Source organism: Juglans regia, chromosome 7 (genome assembly GCF_001411555.2).
Source record: "Juglans regia cultivar Chandler chromosome 7, Walnut 2.0, whole genome shotgun sequence".
NCBI classification, from domain to species: Eukaryota; Viridiplantae; Streptophyta; class Magnoliopsida; order Fagales; family Juglandaceae; genus Juglans; species Juglans regia.
Window position 1 is genome coordinate 26997686 of NC_049907.1, and position 24607 is coordinate 27022292.

Consider the following 24607-nt stretch of genomic DNA (forward strand, 5'->3'; position numbering starts at 1 on the left):
TCGTAATTCATCACCATCTTGCTCACTTCCAATTGATGACTGGCTATTATATAAGTGTTGACCTAAGCCCCTTTCGGATAGTATATAGATTCGACTTAGACTCGATAAAGTTGAATGCCTCCGCGCGAATGTCACTGTAAGGTGAAATAATCAAAATATGTTTGAGTCTGGGTTCCCTCAACATGGTTTGAAACAGTAGATCTTGTAAGCGTACGTTGGATTCTAGTATTTGGAGTAGATTTCCTCCAACGCAATCCACAGAAATTCCACGAATCCCTTGGTGAATAAGTCTGATGACTTAGCAACAACACAAAATTGAGTTTCTCGTATATGGTGGAGGAGGTGCCTTGAAGATCTAGGAGTGTGAGCAGTACGAGCTGAAAGGCTCCCATACTATTTGGAGGGCAAGGGGCATAGATGCCAAACAAACCTGACAAAGTCCGGTATTTGACGAAGATCTTTCTATCAATAGATAGGATTTAGTGTTCGATATAGGGGATAGGATCCATCTACTCTTTCTTTCTCAATTTCTTTTAGAGAGAGCATATATAACAATATGAAAAAAATCGAGAGATGATAAAGGATATATAGACATCTAAGGGGATGTCTATTCTATTCCTGACATCTTCTAAGTCAGCTCTCGAGCCAAGAGTTCCCGCATCTGGTAGTTCAGTCTTATGTGGATTTACCTTCTTGTAAGTAAGTTTCTACGGCAAATAATTCCCCTCAGTCTAGTTCCGAGTAGAACTGTTGGGAAGGGGACATGATCAATAGAACTTGGCTGGATCTGGGCTGGGATAATGGCACCCATTCCTAACTAGTTCCGAAAAGGTTTGCTCATGCTGGAGGGAGCATCCCCACTTAGTGATCGGTCCGTTGGTTCACGCAAATCTGAAGAAGTTATCACGCTACTTTCTTGTATCCCCTATTCCTCAAATACAATTCGAGCCTTCTACGACCAATTCTCAATTTGTGGAAAGCCTTGGAGGTCTCTCAGGTGTCTATGGTAGATCCGATCAGTCTCATGATGAAGAGAAGTCTTTTCCGATCTTCCACTAAGAAAGGTATCATCATGACAACTAAATTTTCTTTGTAAACTTTACTAAACCGGCCTTCGAGATGAAAGGAACGAAAGCAGTCAACATGAGTATGCTACTTCCTACAAGAATGCATTCTAATGGTTTGTCATGTTCCTACTCCAACTCCTGCAAGAATGGCCCTCCCTACTACAGACTACGCTTGGAAAGTTTGTGAATCAAAGAAGCCATGGTAGCAAGGTTGACGTTCTCCCATCACTAAGTAGTGTTATTCAGTCCTCCAAGGAATTCCACTAAGAGGTTCTTTCTTTCTCTCATGTAATTTCGTTCGCCCATTCCACTTCCGTGCCGGAGGAAATGAGATTCGAACCCATGATACAATTTTCTTGTATGTCGATTATAGCGTCAAAATCTCCTATTGAATCGATCTCTTGCATCCAAAGTTTCTTCCATTGACTTATCCAAAGTCTCTTTTTGTCCAAAGGTACCCATCTTCGTAAAGGTTGTGGCATCTATCGAACCATCCCAAAGTACTCCAAAGACTCAAATATAGTAAATCAAGAAGGTGGTAAGACCCTTGCAGAGTTCTCCAATAGCATAGAGCTTGGGAAGCTCAGACCCGGTCAACGCCATTTTCTCTTTGTCTTCCTCAGCCATCTTGATCCGTTTATATCAAGAGAAAGCATCCATAAAAGACAGCATCTCATGTCCAGCAGTGTTGTCGACCAGAACATCGATGTGAGGAAGAGGAAAATCATCTTTTGGGCTTGTCTTGTTTATAGGAGTCTTTGGACTTACGAAACCAGTTCTCAAATTGAGGGAAAATCGTTCTTGAAGAAGCGTGACCATCCAGTTGAATCTCGTTACCCTTTCGTGTAGTTATGGCAGGCTTACTTTCCACTTTGTTACTATGGAGCCGGAAAGCAAGTGAATGTGATCCCGCCTTCCATTAGTCGGTGTGTGTGAGCTTTGCTTCGTATAGCTCTACACCGCCACCGGCCACTTTTCCTTCTCTACCATATTCATTGATACTAACACAATCCATTCTATCTCTGTGTTATTTTTGGATTTCGAAATGAGCCGAACAACGAAGCCTCCTCCTCAGATAAAGTTGTCTATGACGCTACTCTCCTGACAAGAACAACTTTTTCTATTGTGATTGAAAAACTAAAATCTTCCTACTCGAACATGAAGTCCTATAGTTTACAACTCTTCTTTATATAGTAATTCGACCTATTGCTCCGCGTCCCCCCATCAGTTTACTATGAAGAGAAGAATCAAAAGGATCGAACTACCAACTCATTATTCAAGCGAACTAAAACGTAGCTTGTAAGGCTTTAAAATGCCTGTAGAAGTTATGTTTGAAAGCCATCTCTACCCCCTTAGGGGGATACGGGGGATATAGAGTAGGTAGGGAGAAGGCCCTCGCTAGGCACTAGCTTGCTTAGCAGGGGTTGGGGGATGCATAGTAGAGGGTAAAGATATAATGCTTATAGTTGAGTGGTCTAATTCATGGTAGAGAATATAAGCTACAACTAACAATTGTAGGAGGTATGTGGTTTCAAGGACCGACCCCTTATCTTGTACATTGCAACTTCATATCATTTGCTCGGGGCCATGTTAGCTAAGCACGATGATCAGGGAAAGGAAACCTATATTATCTCAGACAGGCATTGGTGGGACAAAGATACATATCCATAGAAAAAGTGTCTCGCTTTGACATCCCGCTCCGATCTCTAAAGGGCTGTCTATTTTCTTCAAGCTTTTAGCTAAATATGCGAAAAATCAACCAATCCTGTATTCAATAGCTACTATTGAATGACTTTCTCTTTCTAGGAGAGTGAATGAAAGGTGGAATTCAAAATAAGATGAGCGTGAGCAAACAAGAAGAATCTCTTCCTTCAAATGATAGAACTAGAGTCGAGAGCCGCATAGATAGGCAAGATAGAAGGAAAAAGAGGCTTTGGCTTTGATCCCACATACAATCTGAAAGAGGCAATACGTGGATTGGCAAAGAAGAGGCAAGTGTAGTTAAAGAGTATGGTGATCTTAGTAGAGCTGAAGAGAGCTTCTTCAAGCAAAAGTCACAGGTGCAATGGCTAAACTTGGGGAGACTATAACACTAAATTATTCTTCAGGGCTATGAAGAATCACCAAAGCAAAAATAAGATCATGTCAATGTGCAAGGAAGATGGGACAAGAGTAGATAATCCTACCAAAGTCAAGAAACAAATAGTGGGGTTTCTTAAGAGACTACTTAGTGAAGTGTCATCCAACACACCTATCAATCAGGAGGTGCTTAGGAAGGCCCCACCTGGAAGACTAACCCATGACCAGTGCAATGATCTATTGAAAGGGGTTACTGAGGGTGAAATAAAGGATGTTCTCTTCTCTCTAAAGGATAACAAGGCACTAGCCTCGGATGGGTATAATGCTCTATTCTTTAAGAAGGCATGGGGTATTGTTGGGAATGATGTGGTGAGGGCTATTAAGTCTTTCTTTACTTCAGGATGCTTGCTGAGGGAGTTCAATGCAACCACAATCGCATTGATACCCAAGGTACCAGACCCTACAAAATTAAAGACTATATCTTGTTGCAATACCATTTATAAATGCATTTCCAAGATCATTGCCAATAGGATCAAGCCAGTCCTGCCCCACTGCAGATGTAAGCAACAAACGACATTTGTTGAGGGAAGGAGAATTGGGAACAACATTCTGCTTGCCCAGGAATTGTTAAGGAATTACCACAGAGATCAAGGAACACCCCAATGTGCTCTCAAGGTTGATTTAATGAAAGCTTATGATACGGTGAGGTGGGACTTTGTCCTTGTTGTACTCAAGACCATTGGCTTCCCCCAACAAAGTTGTATAATGGATTATGGAGTGTGTTACTACGACCAGGTCTATGGGTGAAGCAAATCAAACCTATTTTCAACCAAAGAAGATTAAATTAAAAAAAAAAAAACTATAGCAGCTAGGAAAGCCCCAAAGATTCTATGAAAATTAGAAAGGTTGAAGTGAGTTGTGGCTTATAAATAGGAAGAGGAGGAAAGTTGTCTTTAAAGAGTCTATCTTAGGACCAACCCTTCCTTTCTATTCTATCTATCCTAGGAGCTAGCTTTGACTTCCTATACTATTTATTTTATTTCTCCTATCGTACTAGCAGACGGAAGATGAAGACACAATAATCTTCATCTTCTTCTTTGCGTCTGCTGAAGCAATTGGATGAGTTGTTGGAGTCGGGCTTCATAAGGCCCTCCAAGGCGCCCTTTTGGGCCCCTTACTATTTTCAGAAGAAGCACGAAGGGAGCCTCAGGTTGTGTGTAGACTATCGGGCATTTAACAAGGTGACCATCCATAACAAGTACCCCATTCCTCTCATTGCAGACTCATTTGACCAACTTGGGGGTGCAAGGTACTTCACAAAGCTTGACTTGAGGTCGGGCTATTATCAAGTGCGAATAGCGGAAGGGGATGAGCCGAAGACTACATGTGTTTCAATTCTTCAAAACAATAGAGGTTTGATGCTTTTGAATTCATTGTATTAATCCCACTTCCTACTCGCAGTATGCTCTAGGGGTGAGGTTGTCCAATTTCAATTACGTGCCGCTTGTTGACATCTAGTTTCCATTGCCCGCTTATAGGTGTGAGAGATCTTCCTTCAGTTCTAGTCAAAGTATGGCAACTTGAGGTCTCCTATTTCACTTTCAGCCAGGGGACTACCCAATCATGTGGGGATAGCTAGGTTCTTCAAAGTCCGACCATGGATAGCTAGATAACACCCACCAATTCCATTGCATTGCGATCTACATCTTTCTCCATAGCTTTGGGTCTATGTCTCGATCTCCTACATGTCAAATCTGAGGGACTAGTTCCTATGGGGATTCCCCTTGGTCTAATTCCACGGCTTATGACGAAAGGGGGATCGGCGTGGTGTAAAGTGAAGATTGAGAAAACTAAAGCAAAATTCTGTAAAAAGCTTTTCATTGACATGCGAGAATTTCGATTCTTCAATGGCAGTAAGGGTTCGCAAGCATCTCCTCCTCTCGTTATACAACAAAGACTTTTCACACAACGCACGATTCCATGGATAGTTTCATTCGACATCGTGGTGGAGGACATAGCTTACAATCATCGGCTTTGATCATGCCACTAGTCATGAATAAGTATTGTGCTATTTACCAGTGAGTGGTATTATTGGACTGATCTTTTGGTGAGAAATGTTCTTCATTTTAGATAATGAAACCATTTCATTACTACCAACCCAAAGAGATACGACCTCTTTGAGATATACAGTAAGTAAATAAATGGCTCTTTCCCAGGTTGGGAGAAAGACCAGACAACACCTCCAAATTGATCAGGCATTCCTTGACCACTTGCACTGAACATCTATCTCCTTTGCAAAAGATGAGGAGATCTTCAGTGAAGCAAAGGTGGGACGTTGGTCTCTAAATAGAAAAGTAAATGCTTGAGCTTGAGTGAGAAGGGCCTCTTCCCCCCACTGGTATTTTGTCTGTATGGTGTTACCGAGCGGGAATCTCGATCCAGAAGGTATGCCACTATCGACTACTATCTATACATGTTTGCCTTCCTTGCTAGTACATAGTATATAATCTCTTTCCTGCTCTTAGGATGTATCTTCATTTCCTTACCTGCACTGGTAGCTTCATAAGTCCTCCCCACTTTCTTCTTTGTGATTGCTAGTCTTCGATTGAGAGGTGATCCCCCAAGGGGCTCCTGCTTACTATAGGAGCCCCTTTTCCTTCTGCCCAGCTCCCGAAAACAACGTTCGACTTGCATGTGTTAAGCATATAGCTAGCATTCCTTCTCAGCCAGGATCAAACTCTTCTTTTGAGTATGATGGTGGAACGACTGATCTTAAGTTTCTGCTGCAACTGTAATGTGCCAGCTGGTTTAACTTTTCTACACTCATAATGAGATTTGGAGTTGCCCTGATTTACTCGTATCCTACCTAAAATATTCACTTCACCAAGCATCATTCATAACTAGAGTGAAAGAGAAAAAAAAAAAACAATAAGAGAACATGAACTGCATCATAAGTTAATAAAATTAATTGCTTTTGGAAACCAACACGGAAAACTTATAACTCATTATCATCAAATTAGCTATAGATTTTGTAAGAAAATTATAAGAGCCTGATAATTAGAGGGAGCTTTCGTTTTTTCCAAGCCCTCAAGAGATATGTAACCGCTCCCTTTATACATGAGAATGCGTAAGCCACCACGACATGTAGTCATACAATTTGCACCAAGTTAATCTGTCTTGAACCAGCATTGGAATCTCTTTGAATGGTAAAAACTGAAAGTGTCGGTGAGTTCATTATGTGATAGAAACTCAATAGACATCACCAATCGTACATACATTTTAATGAAGCTATATCATTTATAAAAGCACCTACCAATCTGTCATTTGGATTTCATGCTCCTTCCAATCTTTTAAAGTAAAAGCATATATATCAAATACATGTACGATAGGATCAAAACAAGGAAATTGAGAGCATTCTATACAATTTCCCTCTGTGAAAAAAGAGTAGGCAATAACAGTTTTAAATCATTATATACATATGATCTCACTACATCAACATTCATTCAATCTAATTTGGTAAGGAATCAAAATGAACCTAACTTGGGTCCAACATCCTTGACTCCAGTGCAAAACCTTTCAATCACTATTTTCCTGTCAGCAAACATTAGGGGGTTTGCATCCACAGGTGCAATTCTGAAGATCTTTGTGAATCTCCTGTAAGAAGAGAAGAAGATAAATGTTACTGGATGATTACATCAAGTATTTTAGGTATTCAAATATCTTAAATTTTGAATCATCCTGCTTCCTATTCAAAGATTGAAGCTTTCGATCCTTTAATATTAGTTAATGAAGAAAAAAAAAGAAACAGTCGCTCTCAAATTTTTACATACAAAATTTGAGGGGTTGACTTAAGAACGCGATACATACCAATATTCAGATTTCAATGTTAACCATCACATTTGTTACCACAATTCTCTTCATTCATCATCATACAAGTATGACCTTATGCTTCATACACTAGGTGCAGAAGTAAATATCTCAGCATGCTTTAATAGACGAGTATTTTCAAGACTAACATGAAATTTAACAACAGGTTCCAGAATAGAATTAAATTTAACAGAACTAAAACATGAACTTTAATGAATGAAAGAGTGAAAAATTATGTCTATTATGATCAGCTTAAAGTAACTGACTGGCCTTGGAGTTTCACATCAGTTGTGCTTCTGATATTTGAGCTTATCTTTGTTATAAAGGGCATGGTTGTATTGAGTATACCCTAAAGGGGCATAAATGTCTAAATTTTGGAACTACCTACCATTTTGGAACTCCTACCTTTTACATGGTATGAGAAATGAGGGAAAATGGTAGGACTTAGAATCAAAATGAGGGAATATGAGGAAAAATGGCACCCTCTTACACATTCTAAGTCCTTCTCACCTCTTCCGTTACCTACCCTTACCGCTCCACCATCACCTTCTGCAATTCCTACTCCATCCAACTCATCACCAACACTTTTCCGCAGTTTCTTTGCAGGTTTATTCTTACCACTCAAGCCACCTCCCATGCATCCATCAACTTCATCTCTGTCTTCAAATCCAGATGTACCTAGTGCTTCAAACTCCCAACCTATTGCCAATGAAAAATCTACTCGTTCTTGAGTCACTTAACACTCAATTAGTCAGTTTTGTCTTTTCATGTTTTATCTCATGCATTCCATTGCTTTATCTTTCAGCTTTCAAAAGTCTTTGTTCCTAAGAAAGTCAAGGATGCCTTATCTCCTAGAGATTGGACGTAAGCTATGGAGGCTTAAATGGATGCCCTTCATCATAATGGGACATGGGATTTGGTTCCTCTACCTCATAGTAAACAGACTGTTGGATGTGAACGAGTGTATACCATGAAGTTCTCATAATGGCTCTGTGAAAAGCTTGAAGGCACATCTAGTTGCTAAAGGTTATACACAAGTCTATGGCATTGATTATGAGGAGACCTCCAATCTCTCTTCCATTCGGGTGTTGATATCCCTTGCAGCTTACTTCATTGGCCATTATTTCAGTTAGATAGTAGACACCTCTCTACATGACAACTTTCTTAAAGAAGTTTATATGGAGCAACCACCTGGGTTTGTTGCTTTGGGAGTGTTGGAGTATTGTGTGCAATTTAAAAGAAGTCAATATATGGACTTGGAAGTATTCCTAGGAGCATGGTTTAGTTAAGTATTCTAGTGTTGTATAAGAGTTTGGGCTTCTTAGATGTCAAACTGACCATTTAGTACTTCAGCTACATACGGATTCAGGTTACATTTTGTTTGTAGTGTATGTGGCGACATTATAATTACCGGAAGTGACTCGAGGGTAGGTTTGGTAGGTTGATAAAAATTTTGCAACATCGGTTTCACATCAAAGATTTAGGAGTTGTTTGGGAATTAGATGAGGAGATAAATTCTCATCTCATCTCAAAAATTCTCAATTTCCTTCCCAAACATCACTACATCACAAAACACTTTTCAATTTCAAATCTTCAACTTTTTCATCTAATCATTTACCTAATCATTACAAATTTTCCAAACTTCCAAACAAAACACAAAAAACAATACGACTTTTTCAAATTTAAAAACAAAAATTATATTCAAACAATTTTTTAACTTTATAATATTTTTATTCAACTTTTTCTCTCCTTCCCTAAAACCCAATAAAACATCTTAACTCAAACTATTTCACTACTATTCACAGAATTTACATCTCATCTCATTAACCAAACATGCCCTTAGGTAAACTAAGATATTTACTTGGGATTAATGTTGGTAAGTCTATCTCGAAGGAAGCATCTTGACTTATTGGAAGAAACTGCTTCATTAGGTGAGCGATCTATTGATACTTCTTTTGGTCCAAATCATAAGCTCTTGAAGGATGAAGGAGAGTTGCTTGATGATTCAGGCAAGTCAAGTTAACTTAATGAGAAACTGAATTATCTTACTATCACTAGACCTAACAATTAGTATGCAGTGACTTTAATGGGGTAATGATATGCTATAATCTGTAAGAAATAAGCCAATTCTATTGCAGAAGCCAAATACAAAACAAGGGCTCACATTAAAATTGAGTTCAGATATTTCTACACTTTTTGTGAAGTTTGTGGAGCAACTTGCAGATATATTTACCAAGTATCAATGTCATAATCAACGGAAATGTATTTGTTTCAGGCTGGGTTTATATGACACATGCTCTGGCTTGAGGGGAAGTTTTAGAGGGCATAATTGTATTTAAGTAATACCCCATAAGGTTATAATGTAAGATGTAAGCTATGTTAGATATATCCAACGGTAAAAAGGAAGGATAAGATTTTTTAACTACCTACCATTTTGCATCAGTTCCGTTCTTTATTCTCTCTAAATCCTAACTGCTACAATCTTGAAGTACATATATATTGTGCTATAATACATTCTTTACAACCATGTGGTCTAAATATGAAAAGTAAAATCACTTTTGATTTAATACGTGAGCTTATCTTGACGTACATATACATATATTGTGACATAAAACACCATTTTTACAATCATTTGGTATAGATATGAATGTTTTTTAACATGTTAAAACATAAATGATTAGCTAGAAAATTATGTTGTTGAATCATGGACATTATATGAACCAACAATTTCAAAATGCATGGAAGGATCAAAATCACAAAGTGATCTTTCCCACATGAAAATTAAGAAATATTCCGCTCTCTCACTCTCTCCCCCTCGCACATACATACCATTTCAGTCAAAAACTTTCATACGATCTCTCTCAAACTTGGCTTATGTTTGAAACAACCTAAGGGGATAACTTATAGAGTTGTGCAAGCACATGCAATTCCTGCAAAGAGCTATAAAGGTTTCTGTCTTTTTTATTTTTCATTGTTTTGTACAAACTATCTATTTACACTGTACACACCTTAAATTTCTTTGTATTGCAATGCCAATTTTAACAATGAAACTTTTCAAACTTTTAAAAAAAAATCTTTCTATCTTAAAGCCTACATTACACTCAATAGACAAAAATGCATGTCAAGCAATCCTATATTTATTTGGAAAAAAAAACCTTGTATGTAAGGGCATTGTGTTTATACTGTAAAACATAAAACACAAGAAGAATCACATTGCAACATTCTTCCAGTATGGAGAAAATATGTGATGAATAAGAAACACTGAATTATTTTGGTTATTTGACACTAATCGTTCTTTTACTCACCTGAACTTTATTTTGAAGGCCTTTGATATGTTGAACAGCCAAGTCCAACATGTCTGCATAACTTGTTTGCTGCAAAAAAGTTTCAATACATATTTAAGTAAATTATAAATATATTCAAGAGAGAGACAATCTGAAACAAAACTAACAAAAGTGTAGCAATGTTAAGTCCCTATTATTTCTAGTTAAGGAAATTATTTATGCATAAGAGCATTTGGTAGCCAAACCTAGTGGTTTTCTTGCGGCACCTACTATCTACCACAAGATCTTGGATGCTAGAAAGAATGTTGGCATAAGAAATTGAACAATAAAATAACAAAACAAATCAAACCCCGCCCCTTATATTATCATCATCACATGGGATTGGCACATGCCATCATTTATTTCTAAGAGACGCCTAGTTTTTTTATAATAGCATATACTCTTAAATAAATTGGAAAAATAGTTAATTACATTAAAAAACTTTGAATTGACGTTATCTAAACATTCGGAGTCTTCATCTTATATCTGAACAAGCTTCAATATTGAACTCGATTAAAAAGCAGACAAGCAGATAAATTGATAACTACTAGAAGCATTGACGTAATAAGTAAATTACTAAAACAAAACTTAATTATAACTAATCGGGTTTCGCTATATTTTTTTGTGATTCATCCCTACCTAAAGTCATATCCAATGTCAAATATTCAGTAACATGTTGTTGATAGCTTTCAGTCTCTTTTATCCATTTGTCTTTTTCTTTTTAATGAATAAAACTTGGACTTTCTTATCCATTTTCACTCCCTCAGCAAAAATCATCACACTCCAGATAGTGCACATTTCTAGGTTTTCATTCCACGTGATCTAAGATCTAGGATAGCTTTCCCTATCTTGTCCTTACTTCGTGTTAGCCCCACCTATTCTGCAATTTTGAAAATTTTGTATTCAACCTTTTCATGTGATTCCAGCTCTCCATTCTAGGTCCCATTAAGCATCATGATTCATCCAGTGCATCGTTATGTACGATGTATCCAAAACATAATACGTCTCTCTCTAGTGCCTCTTCGAGCATTAATTCTATTATTCCTCCATCCCATTTTCTAGTTTTATAAGAATACATCTAACACATCATCAATCTTATCTCTGAATAGCCCAAAATCTTGTCTTCTACATTACTTCTCACTGTTTTGGATAAAATTAATCCCCAATCAGCTCTCATTATCCAACACTGCAAACCATAGATGGCCATTGTTTTAATCGATTTAGTAATCCAAGAAAGTTATCAATATGACATTCTCATGACACTGCAGGACAGGTGGAGAAGTCAAATTGCTAACAAAAAATCTACTAATCTTGTACTTCATGAGTGAAAGTTTGTTGCAGTCCAGAATAAAAGAGTTTCAGGTCATTACCTTGTCCATGTTAGGGACAAGATCTTGTAGTTTCTTCAGTTTCCCGCTTATTCGAGTTCTTCTTTCCTGTGTATATAAACAAAATGAGCATTCATGTCAGTGTAATCCACCCTCCCAAAAAAATAGGTGCATAAATTATCTCCATTTCCCCAATAAAAAAAATTAGTGACACCTAACATATTCTTCCATTTCAGAGACAAAAGAAAGTAAATGTGTTCAGCATTGTCATATAAGTCCACAACTGAAATTGATAAGAGTCTGAGACTCTGAATAAGCAGATGATGGAAGAGCTTAAAATTCTCTTTTTCAACACTATGTTCCTGTCGGGAAGCTTCTATAAATTTTAATAGGCTGAGATTTCATGATTTTCCTGTCTATATTTCCATTTCTAATTAGATGTTCCACGTGAATATTCCCCCATGTCCTTAGGCCATGCCTTTTGCTTGTACTTTCTCTAGTATGATTCTATTTTTAATAAAATCTTTGATTACTTATCAAGAAATAACGTCAATGCACTCCTACTGCTACAATGGAACAAGTGCTAGAATAAACAAATAATTGAACGAAAAATTACTTGATTTAGATTCTAACCTTTTTAAATGCAAATAATTCTCATTCTATACAAACAGCAGAGATTACCACTAAAATGATGTATAGTTGCTGTAGAAAAGATTGGGGGGAATTAGGGTTTTTGGTTGTGGTCGAGAAGGCTGAGAAACTCAGGATTTAGGTAGAATTAGAGATTTTGGGTTTCAATAAGAGTAAGGAGAAGAACTTGGTTCAAAGAAAATATTCTTGAAATTCACACCCAGAGATTCTAAGCATCACATGCTTTACGTCTTTTGGCATACATCTTGAAAGAAGGATTGCATCATACAAACCTAGTAATTGCTACAAAACTCTCATAAGACTTAAATTCTATGAGCTTTGATTATGAAGCCGAAACTAATTAACTAATAGAACTCACAAATAAAATCCCAAAAAATAATAAAATGTAACGGACCAAAACTACAACCAATGTCTAAAAGTACGAAGTAAAAAGCATACCCTTGACTCCTAAAACTAAATAGAACTAGATTTAATAAAACTTGTACTAACCCTTTCAGCAATGCTTCTGGGGTGAGTTGCACAGCCACGTTTAGCACGGATTTTACACGGAACAGAGTCTTCAGGAATGTGAATTAGCTTCTCCACTGTGGCCATCTCAAGTGACGTCTGTGGCATGCTAAACTGAAACAGAAATGAATATAGAAATCACAAGTGTAAACAGCCAAAGAACTTATTTAACTCGACACGTATCAACTGCAGTATCATATTCTAAATAAAATATATCCAATTTCTTTGATTATACTTCTTGACCCAATCCAGCAGGAAATATTTCCTATTAAAAAGGACAGTTTTCTTCCTCCAAAATGGATTGGAGAAAACATCCTCCAACCCATCTATAAAAATGCCAAGTGTCCAATGAGCATGTGATAAGCAGCACATGCTTTTTTAAAAGTCTAATTTTAAAAAGATGTCATAGATCCCTTCATTAAAAAAAGGTGTGCCACATGCTCAAGGGATGCGTGGCAACTATATAGATGGGTTGAAGGAAACTTAAAAACTATCCTTAAAAAATAACCTAGAACTGCTATATTGGTAATAGTTTGTGCAAAAATTACTACACACTGCAGATGATATAAGGTAAGGTTACCAGTTGGCTTCCTCTCCCTCTTTCTTTTTTCCTTTATCAAGAAATTAAAATTGATATTCCTTTCCATCCATTATATTTAGAAAAAATCACAACCGATAAGATTTCTGAGAGAAGTTAAAGCAAGCCATTGTACAGTTAGAAAGAATCATCATGCTAATATGCTAACCATCTAAGAAGAAGAAGAAGAAGAATGAGTCAATTGGTTGCCGTTTTTATCATGAGTAAATCACGGGATTGATTCTTACTATGAAGAGTAAATTCAGAGATCGGATCTTATCATTTTTTTTTTTATATGTAAGATGAAAATTTTATTGATACGAATGAAGTAGACGAAGCTTGTGTACACAGAAAGTATACAAAAGAACACCTAAATACATTCAAGGAACCAGAAATTAAGAACAGAAAATCATGAACACTAGTTCCGTTAAGCACAATGGCTGAAAACCAGAGCAATAAAGTGTGTACAAAAAGGTTCCGAAGTTCCTCCATTGTATGCTCCCTATCTTCAAAGCACCGAACATTCTTTTCCATCCAAATACACCACATAATGCACAAATGAATCATCCTCCAAACTGCAACCGCCTGGGGACAGCCTTGAATCTCCTTCCAACAAGCTATTAAATCCACCACCCTCAAAGGCATAACCCAAACCACACCAATTCTTCTACAGATCTCATCCCACAACACTCTTGTCACCTCACAATGCAGTAATAAGTGATCCACTGATTCTCCATTCTTCTTGCACAAATTACACCAATCAATAACAATGAGACCCCGCTTCCTCAAATTGGTCGTGGTCAAAATATTCCCAAGCGAGACGGTCCATATGAAAAAAGCTACTTTGGAAGGCACACGAGCCCTCCAAATACTCTTCCACGGGAAAGGAATATTACCATGTGATGCCAACATCTTGTAATACGATCTCACTGTAAACCGTTTGCTCCCGTTGGGCCTCCATTGCATCCTATCCCCATGTACCATTAGGCCTCCCGTGGAATACATAAGACTGAAAAATTCAGAAACAGTATCCATTTCCCAATCATTAATATCCCTATTAAATTCAACATCCCACTGGTGAGAACTAAGGGAAAATGCCACCAGATCCGACACAGAAGCATCCCTATTAACAACAATGCGATAGAGAGCTGGAAAAGCCAATTAGAGGAGAGCGCGATCTCCACACCAAACGTCATGCCAAAATCTGATTCTAGAGCCCTCACCAGTCACAAAACAGATATGGGTCACAAAACTCTTCCAACCCCTCCTAATAAATTTCCATAAGCCCACACCATACACCCCCCACTTCATTAGAACACCAACTCCCCCAAGCACTTCCATGTCTATGATCAATAACCTCCTTCCAAAGCGAATCCCCCTCCAAGTAGTACCTCCATAACCATTTCCCCAATAGGGAGTTATTGAATGTCCTCAAGTTGCGCACCCCTAAGCCTCCATAAGAGATTGGAGAACAAAATTTATTCCAAATTAACAAGATGGAACTTAGTTTCCCTACACGGAACTGGTTAAATCGTTGGATTTCATAAGGGTGTGGCCCCAAATGATTGTTTGCACCCATGAGGTGTTGAACCTTGGACCTTGAAGGGAGTGATATCCCAAGACCAAAGCCTTCACCACTTGAGCCAACCCCTTGGGGTTACTTGCCAAACTATTAATACAAGACACCACACCCACCAGAACCATCTCAGACTTACCAAGATTCACCTTGAGACCTGACACCGCTTCAAAGCATAACAAAAGTGCCCTTAAGGCTTAAATATGGCCACAATCCACCTCACAAAAAAGAAGAGTATCATCTGCAAAAAGGAGATAGGAAATTATGATAGAACCATTAATACCATTTCCCACTGAGAATCCAGAAAAAAAAAATCTCCCCCAACGACGGCCTTCACCATCCGACCAAGTACCTCCATAACAATAACAAAGAGAAAGGGAGACAATGGATCCCCTTGCCTCAACCCACGGGAACTATTAAAAAATCCAACATGGGTAGCATTAACTAGCATTGAAAAACGAGCGATAATAACACAATGCCGAATTCATAAAACCCACCTATCACCAAAGGCACACCTCCCAAGCAAATAAAAAAGCAATTCCCAATTCACATGATCATATGTCTTTTCCACGTCAAGCTTGCACAGAATGCCTGGAACTCCCTCCCTCAATCTACTATCCAAGCAGTCATTGGTAATGAGAACCAAATCAAGAATTTGTCTCCCCCGAACAAAGGCGTTTTGAGGCTTAGAAATAATTTGTTCCATGATCGTGCTTAATCGATTAGCAAGAACCTTTGAAATAATCTTGTAAACCCCACTCACAAGACTTATAGGACGAAAATCCTTAACTTCCGTAGCCCCATGTGTTTCTTCGGGATGAAAGCGATGAAAGTCGCATTGAGGAATTTACCAAACTTATTAAAAGAATATAACTCAAGAAAAACACGCATCACATCGTCCAATATCCCAACAAGCATGGAAAAATCTCATAAAAAAACCATAAGGTCCGAGCACTTTATCTTTAGCCATACCACCAATCACCTTATAAATCTCAGCTTCTTCAAAAGGTTTTTCCAACTAGCTCGCACTATATGTATCAATAGACTCAAAAATCAAGCCATCGAGATTCGGGCCTCCAATTAGTCAGTTCCGTGAGAAGTTCTCATAATAATGCACAATATGGTTCTCGATCTCATAAGGGGAAGAAAGCACTTGATTACCCAAGTGAAGTATCTCAATAGCATTACTTCGCTAATGTGAATTAGCCACTTTATCGAAAAACTTGGTGCATTTATCACCTTCTTTTAACCAAAAAGTCCTAGATTTTTGTCATCACGAAGTCTTCTCCATCAACAACACCCTCTCCAGCTCAGTCACAACCGAACTTTTCCTCAAAAATACTTCCTCAGAGGTATCTCCCATCACCTCCCTACCCTCTTAAACCTGCAACTCTTCTATAAGGGAAATCTTCAGACTATCAACATTCTCAAAAACTTCCAAATTCCCTTCTTTAAATCATGCTTCAAAGCCTTAAGTTTACTAGCAAGAATGAAGCTAGGAGTGCCCGTAAACTGACAAGACCACCAAAGTCTAACCTTATCTAAAAGGACGAGGAAAAGTGAGCCGTAACAATGGAGGGGTATTTCTGAGGCTGTTGGCAGCAGTGAATTAACCGCAAAATCGTTCATACAAGGAGGCCTTGGTGCAGACGTCGTGCCAGTGCAATCCTGAGAGCAAAGCAGGGGCAGAGTATTCAGTGTTCAGGTAGCTAAGAGTGAAGCCCTTGTAAGACACAGTAATGGTAATGGGAATGAAAAGGCACCTCATACCGCTGGTACAACAATTGCTTAGTGGGAAGGAGGCGGTCGCAAGCTTGCTATCGGTCTGGCAGAGGATGGCATGCTTAGTACTCTTATGGACGTGAAGGTGCAACGGGTGGCATTGTAGGAGAAAGTGGACTCCTTAATACGGTGAGTTGAGGATAAAAATGACATGGGCTTGAGCTATACAGCATGTGGACCTAGTAATAAGTCAGTTGCATCGAGCCTCAATCCAACAAATGGGAAAGAAGTCATTCGGATGGGCCACTCCTCTAGGCTTCAGCCCATGGGACAAAACAAAGGAAAGGCTATGCTGGGGACCCAGTCTGGCCCACAAAATCGTACCAGGCCCATGTGGCAAGCAAAGAATACTACAGGCTCTAAAAGTAGTGAACCTTCATCATCAAGGACCAGCTCGATGGTGGGTGGTTTACTTGAGCCGGGAGTAGCCCAAAACAGGTCGACAGAGGTTGCTGCTGCCACCCCCGAGGCTATCTTGCCAATTAGGTCGCCGGTGGTCGAGATTTCAAAGTATAGGGGTATGGGATCTCGCGTTTCTCTTGTCTACGATGAGTCGGGACCAGCCCAGAACAATTCGACAAAGGCTGCCAGTGGCACCCCCCATGGTTATCCCACTGATTAGATCGCTAGCGGTTGAGATTCCAGAGAATAGGGGTATGGGATCTCGCATTTCTCGTCTCCTTGGTCGATGTGCCGCAATCGATGGTTGGATAGTCACAGACTTTTCGCCAAAAGCCAGTGACCTTATTAACGGTGTACCAACACCGAAAAACTTGTCGGAAAGGGCATAAGTGGGCTCTCAGATAGGTTGGGAAGGACGACAACTCTGGTTTGTCCATGGTCTCCACTCAAAGTCCATATCTTTCTTTTGCTAAGGATCTGAGGACAAAGGTGCCACTCCCGATGGATTTTCCATCTGTAATCCCTGTTGAATTGGTTAAGCAACTGAGGAAGGAAATTGGTGATGTTTCGCGGGAGTTCTCTGTGGGGGTGTCGGATGACTCGAATCTACAACTGGTCCTTAGTGATGGAGAGTGTTTTGATGGGGGGGGATGTTGAACCAACCCCCTTATACACACTCCCACCCAATCCTAAATCAGCTGGTTATGTTTCAAAGTGGGTGTTTAAGAAGGTAGAAGAGATCCAAGCCTGCGTTGGCATTTCTTGTGTAGGCTTTGAAGAAACATTTAGGGCCCTCCTCGCTATTGAAGCTGGTCGATCGAAATCAGCCACAAAGAGTGATAGGGAACTAAGAAGACTCAAATGTTCTATTAATTATGATGTGAATGAGGGGAGTGGTAGAAGAGAGAGATTGAAACGGAGGGGGGGCCTGTTTTTGCTTATGAACCCTAAGATCCTCTCTTCGAATGTGCAGGGGCTTAATGATCGAAACAAGCGCCTTAGCATAAAATCTTTATTGCGAACTTGGAAGGTTGATATTGTGTGTTTTCAAGAAACAAAGTTACATTTTATCGATAGAAGCATCATTTGTAGTCTATGGGGTTGTCCTTTTGTGGGTTGGTCCCATTTGGCTTCTTTGGGAGCTTCAGGTGGTGTTCTTTTAATGTGGGATAGAAGAGTAGTGGAATCGATTGAGGAGTGTATTGGAAATTTCTCAGTTGCTAGATTATTAAAAAATGTTGAGGATGGGTGGGGATGGGCTTATGTAGGCTGCAAATGGTCCGGTCCAGTCCGGACAGGTCCGGCGATGGACCGAATATTTTCGGTCCATCATTTTTCCGGACCGGACCGGACCACCGGACCGGACCGAACATCCAAAGGGACCGGGCCGGACCGATAGGTCTAGTCGGTCCGGCCTAATTTTTTTTAAATAATTAATAAAAAAAATTTATTTAAAATACTAAATTAAATTAAGTGACTTATTAATGTGGATTATGTAACAAACTTTATAAAAAAATATTTTATATAGTCAATGATGATAAATTAGATGAAAATTATATTATTAATTTATATAATTACTATATAATTAACTAATTGATATTATATATTAGTTAATTCATAGAATATTAACAAGTGTTAATAACATATTTAAAATTTTATATTGTTAATAGTGATGGGTTAGATGAAAATATATATAAAATATTGTTAATTTATAGAATATTAACAAGTATTAATAATATATTTAAAAATTTATATTGTTAATTGTACAATTATTATATATAAAATATATATATTTTTTTTATTTTTCATTCGGTCCGGTTTGGTTCGAAAAAACCCTAGACCGTGGACCGGACCGAAACTTTTCGGTCCTCTAAAATGTGGACCGAACCGGACCGGTCTAAGTCTCAGTCCGGTCCGGTCTGGACCGAAACGGTCGGTCCGACCGGACTATTTATCACCCCTAGGCTTATGTAGGTACTAATGGGCCAAATATGGATAGTGATAGGAGAATGCTATGGGAGGAGTTGGTGGGTTTATATTATCTATGGGACATACTGTGGTGTATGAGTGGGGATTTCAATATTACTCGCTTTCCTAGTAAGTGATCGGGGGAACATCGAACTTCCTTGGCCATGGAGGAGTTTTCTGAGTTCATCTTTAAATTAGCCAGATCGATTCTTATCTTCATTGTCATGGATGTAAGCCATTAGGGCCAAACCACATTAATCTATTGTGTTCTTCCTTTCTCTAACATATCCTCATTTTCATAATTTCAAACTTTAACAATATACCATAATATACCATCTGTATTTCTTACCCAATACGTACGAATGTGCAAGCAAGAGCGCACGCACACACACACACACTATCCATGTACATCTAAAATGAAGCACCAAACTGCATATGCATATTTGACTAGTAACACGCACACTATCCATGTATATCTATAGTTAAAAGCACAAAAATTGTGTTAAAAAGAGCTCCATTCAGTTGAAGCAGCAAACTCAATGCTTTTATGGGAGTACAATGTGGAAAATGAATCATAGATTCTATAGCAAATAACTCAGATATTAACTTATGTAGATAGTTTTAGCGGAAGCTACCTCATGTGGTACTTCACAATATCAACTTTTACAGGACGCTCAACAGAAATAGAATAAATGGGTGGTTTATGAGCTATTACAACAATGAAAGGGTGATGAACTGGCATGCTTGGCAAACAAAAGTGAGTTTTTGTAATCCATCAAAATTCTAAACGCCATGGAGACAAGTGAGAACATCATTTTCGGGTTAAGTTTTGATCTAAGAGTTATGAGCCTGAAAGAGGTGCATTGCAGATAACACAAAGCTTAAAGAGGAGATAATTGACTGATGAATTTGAATTGAATATTTCCTGCTTAGTTCTTTTCTGGGGAAATAGCTGTTTAGTTATCAAGAAACATGATGGCTGTGAATTATCAACTCTTTATTTATCATTTAAAAGAAGATGCACTTCAGACAACACCAGTGTTTATTTGAGATGACACAAAGTTCCTCTCTGGTTACTAGAACACGCACTTTTTAGTTATCAAGAAACCTGATGACTGTAAATTCTAGGTTTGCACTTACTCCTTTAAATGCCATATGTCACATCTTGTATAATGCTTGAAAGATCCCAAAAAAACTTAATACCTGAGTTTCTAAAGTATGCAGGCAGTTGAAAATGTCTCCATCAAGATTTTTAGCTCGTTTGCTTGGTGGGGCTGAAAATGTTATAGAATTTGTGTTGTCCCACGAGTCCATTCCAAAGCTAGTAGATGCATAAGAATACGTGGCATTTTGGTGGCCATTGTCAGAGCTGATGCCATCAATAACATCCTCGCTAACTTCAGATATCTGAGAAAGAGAATCTTGTCTTGTGAAGCTTAATTGAGACTTCAACCTTGATACTCCATGGCCACTATTAGAGCCACCTTGAGAGGTGTAGCCTCCAGATCCCCTTGTAACTGAAAAACCTGCTATTACTCACATATTACACTTAAAAAAGGTGTAAAATAACATATTTTTCTCCTTCTAGATAGGTGTACTTTTTTTTAAAAGGAAAATAACATTTTATTGAAACTAGTAAATAGGTATAACCCAAGTACACAGGAAGTATACAAACAACATACACTTAGTTACAAATTAGGAACTAGAAAGTGATACAGATGGGTGGTACTTCTTATAAACAAAATATGCACTTGGATTGTGCCTTTTAATGAAGATTTATTACTTGTGAAAGAAACCCATAAAAATAGCAATCCTACTTAGTAAAAAAAAAGGAATGCTCATAATCACAATAATTATAATAACTTAATTATCCTAATACTAATATCAATAGTAATTGTGTGTCGTTTACATTTTCGAACGTGCATTTTTTTATCAGTAAATAAGAATTTTATTGATGAGGATTAGGCATAGCCCAAGTACTTTCAAAAGTACATGTATATGCAAAATCATCAGAACTTCAACTTTGCTTGAATAAACCCAACCCAGCTTTAGTAAATTTAAAGTTCTTATGAGTACTACCACTCAATTAATTTTTTTTTCAATTTTTTTTTAAATAATTTTTTTTTTTAAATAATTAACTGTTCCATATTTTCATGTTTTTAAAATTTTTAATTTTTCAAAATTTATACATTTTTAATGGTTTTTTACTTGAATTTTTGTTTCTTTGATTTCTTGAATTTCTATATTTTTTTAAGGGTATTTAATTATTTACGTTAAGTTCTAGATGGAATATGTTGATTGAAACTTTTTGATAGCTTATTGCCAAAACTGATAGTTTAGGAAAGTGATTGCAATTTGGGTGGCAGTTTGAGGGGATTTATTATTACCCTTTGTATTTTCTTTTCAACCAAAAGAGACATGCATGCTTAAAACCCACAATTATCCAGCTGTGATGTCCTAAACATCTTGTAATTGTTTTCTATTCAACTTCATAGCATCCTCATTCCCTTCTTCTACCAAATTCCAATTTATAATTCATATTTTTTTGCTTCAACAAATCTTCTAAAGCCTAAGAAACTAAAATAATCTCACCCTGATTCAGCGATATGAATGCATGAATATGCAGCCTATTAGATGAAGCAGTCCCCAAATAATAAAAACACATAGTAATAATGGAGTGATGTTTAGTGTAATAAGCAGCATCAAAGCAGAGGCCCAAAGTTCAAGTCCCAGCTTTAAACTTCACTCTCAATTTCAATTGAATAGTCCACTTGTTGGACCCACTAAACACTTACTCTGAAAGAGTTCAACCTATACATGAGGGGAGTATTAGAATTAATTCACATCTTCCCATCAACTTATGTTTTTGGGACAATTCATGATTTTACAATTAACAATGGTGTTACCAAGTGTAATCTATTGTACAGATCCATATCACTTAATAACTATTTTGTTGTCAAGCCTCTAGTGCCCCAACCATTTCTCTTATATTTTTCTTCTTTGCTTTTTTAGGCAAACCATATGAACTATGAGTTGCAGAAGAATTACAATTTTGATCAACAAGTATAATTAATGACCAAATCAATAATTATCTTGGGTGTCTTGGTAAAAATTAAGTGTCATACCATACTATGAGCTAAAAAAAGAAAGAAGAGAAAGGTTAGTGAGTGATAACAAAATCGTTCTCTTAATGTTAGTATCTGCGCCTTCTATGACAAAACGATCGAGTCTTCTTTATGTGTTGCCATGTGAGGTCCATGTAAGCTCCAAGTGAAGTTCGCATCGATGCAAGGATGATTTTAACTTTTATGTACCAGGTTATAGGATAAAAGTTATACTTATCAGCGGGTGAAAACCAGAGTGCATGAAGAAGTCGAACCAATAACTAAGTTCATCTCTCAGAATAAGTATGGTCAACGAATCACAACTTCACACAAAAGAATAAATATGTCATGCATCTCTGCAGCTCTTTAAACAGTCTCTGAAACCTCAACGGGGACCACTTTGCCTCACAGTTCAGTTTCTTACATTATAAAATTTCAACACGCAATAAAGAATGATAATGACCGTACACGCATCCTCACCATCTTCGATGGTGACTTATCCTCCATCTCTTATTAAAAATAAACGAACCATTTGAACATGTCCTCGAGAAATCTAACTGGAATCAAATAAAATAACAGAAACAACACTTACCCACCATGCTTACACGTGATTCATCCGCTAAATGATGAGTGAATTGAAGAACAAGAGTTTAAAAATCAAAACAAATGTAATTTTATATCAGATTGCGTAAGATTGGATTATGTATTAAAAGACCTACAAATACTTTTGTCAACCATTGAGATTTAAGCATTTTGAAAAAGACAGAGCGGTAAATACCAAAGCTGCAATAATTTTACAATCACTTCCTTTGAAAAGAACTCAGCCAATGAATGAAACATAGTATATAAGAATGTCTTCCCCTATAAAGGTAAACATTACAGCCTGGCATGTCTGTTAGTAAACTAAAGTCAACGAGTAGAAATAAGGCCTGAATGGTTCACAGAATCCAACTAAAACTCACTCTTCTTAATGGCAGTCAAATCTCTCATAACTTACCATTTTTCCACATTGGACCACAATACGAATCCAACAAGGACAAAACCTTTATTTGACTAGAAAGCCCAAGAAAGAAACCGCGAAAAAAATAGAAGCTAAAAAGAAAAGAAAAGGAACGTAAAAGGAGATAATAAAAAGTAAAAAGTAAAGGGCGTACCGTTATCAGCAGACGAAGCGAGATGGCTAAGAAACCCGGCAGGAGAGCTTCTCTGGCGGACCAAAGCCGAGGAAGCAGAACCAGAGGATGATCCGCCACCATTCAAGTTACTAGCCGTTACAAAATCACTAACGGCCATCTCGTTCAGACCATACGATCTCTGTAACCCTTTGGACAATTGCTGCTGCTGCTGCTGCTGCTGATGCTGATGCTCTTTGGGGGGACCGTTGGAAGAGTTGGCCCCGCAGGTCGACTCGGAGGTGACGGAAGAAGAGTCGCCGGAGAAGTACTGGTGGTGGCCCATGAGGGAAGAAGATGATCGGAGGGGAGAGAATTCGCGGTTGGGGCCGATGACGGAATCGACGGCGGTAGAAAGGAGGGAGCCGGGGGCGGAGCAGTAGCGGGTGAGGCCGGTGGGGCCCATTGGCTTTTGGGAGGATAAGGGCGAGGAGGATGGCGGGTACATACGTCTCTTCCCAATCGATATGTCTCTTCCCAATCGTATTGAATCGTTAAGAGTGAGAGAGAACGCTAGACAGCGAATGTTACAGAGAGAGAGAGAGAGAGCGTGTCGAGATGGAGAAGAAAAAGGTGTCTGGACGGGGATGCTCCTTGTATGTGGATGTAAAGTCTTATGAGAGGCGATTGCATCACCCGCAGGTGATGATTAGTATGGGTCCTATGGGGATCCCCTGATCGATATATCGAATCTACTGTTATTTAGAAAAGAAAAATTATTTTATATAATCAAAGTCTTCAGTCAAAAAAAAAAAAATGTTAAAAAATTCTAATTTTTTTAAAAAGAGTACATAGTATTTACATAATTTTATAATTATATTTAATATTATTTTTAATTTAATTACCTCTATGTTAGGGAATAATCTTTATATTTTTTAGTACAAAATAAAAGTGTCGGATGATTGAAACGAGAAATGGAGTCGTCCACGTTAGCTTAATGTATTAATGCTGTCTGAAGAGTACCGCCGCCTCATTCGTTTCCGGATGTGATAAATTGAAATAAAATTTAAAAATAAAATAAAATATTATTATAAAATAATTTTTTAATATTATTATTATTTAAAAATTTAAAAAAATTGAATTATTTAGTTTATTTTATATAAAAATTTTAAAAAAATTATAATAATTAAATTAAATTAAATATATTGTGAGCGAGTGTGATAATTCCAACTATGGTTCCAACTATGGTCCCAAGAGTCCAAGA

At 37.8% G+C, this 24607-nt stretch overlaps 2 protein-coding genes across 3 annotated transcripts; one reads left to right on the forward strand and one right to left on the reverse strand.

Moving 5' to 3' along the window:
* The first annotated feature begins 3209 nt into the window (after positions 1 to 3209).
* On the forward strand, positions 3210 to 3953 carry LOC118348915. The gene has a single exon (XM_035691488.1). It carries the CDS (start codon positions 3210 to 3212, stop codon positions 3951 to 3953), a length of 744 nt encoding a protein of 247 aa, XP_035547381.1.
* Positions 3954 to 6419: 2466 nt separating this feature from the next.
* LOC108987327 (transcription factor bHLH128-like) lies at positions 6420 to 24097 on the reverse strand. Of its 2 annotated transcripts, none has more exons than XM_018960224.2 (6): positions 23386 to 24097; positions 20331 to 20653; positions 12805 to 12936; positions 11707 to 11772; positions 10319 to 10387; positions 6420 to 6800 (listed from the first exon to the last, which is right to left on the reverse strand). In XM_018960224.2, the coding sequence occupies exons 1-6, from the start codon at positions 23849 to 23851 to the stop codon at positions 6741 to 6743; spliced, it is 1116 nt and encodes a 371-aa protein (XP_018815769.1). In that variant the 5' UTR covers positions 23852 to 24097; the 3' UTR covers positions 6420 to 6740. The 2 variants fall into 2 exon arrangements, with proteins under 2 accessions (XP_018815769.1, XP_018815770.1); XM_018960225.2 differs by having other exon boundaries at positions 20331 to 20644; positions 23386 to 24008.
* Between the last annotated feature and the right edge of the window lie 510 nt (positions 24098 to 24607).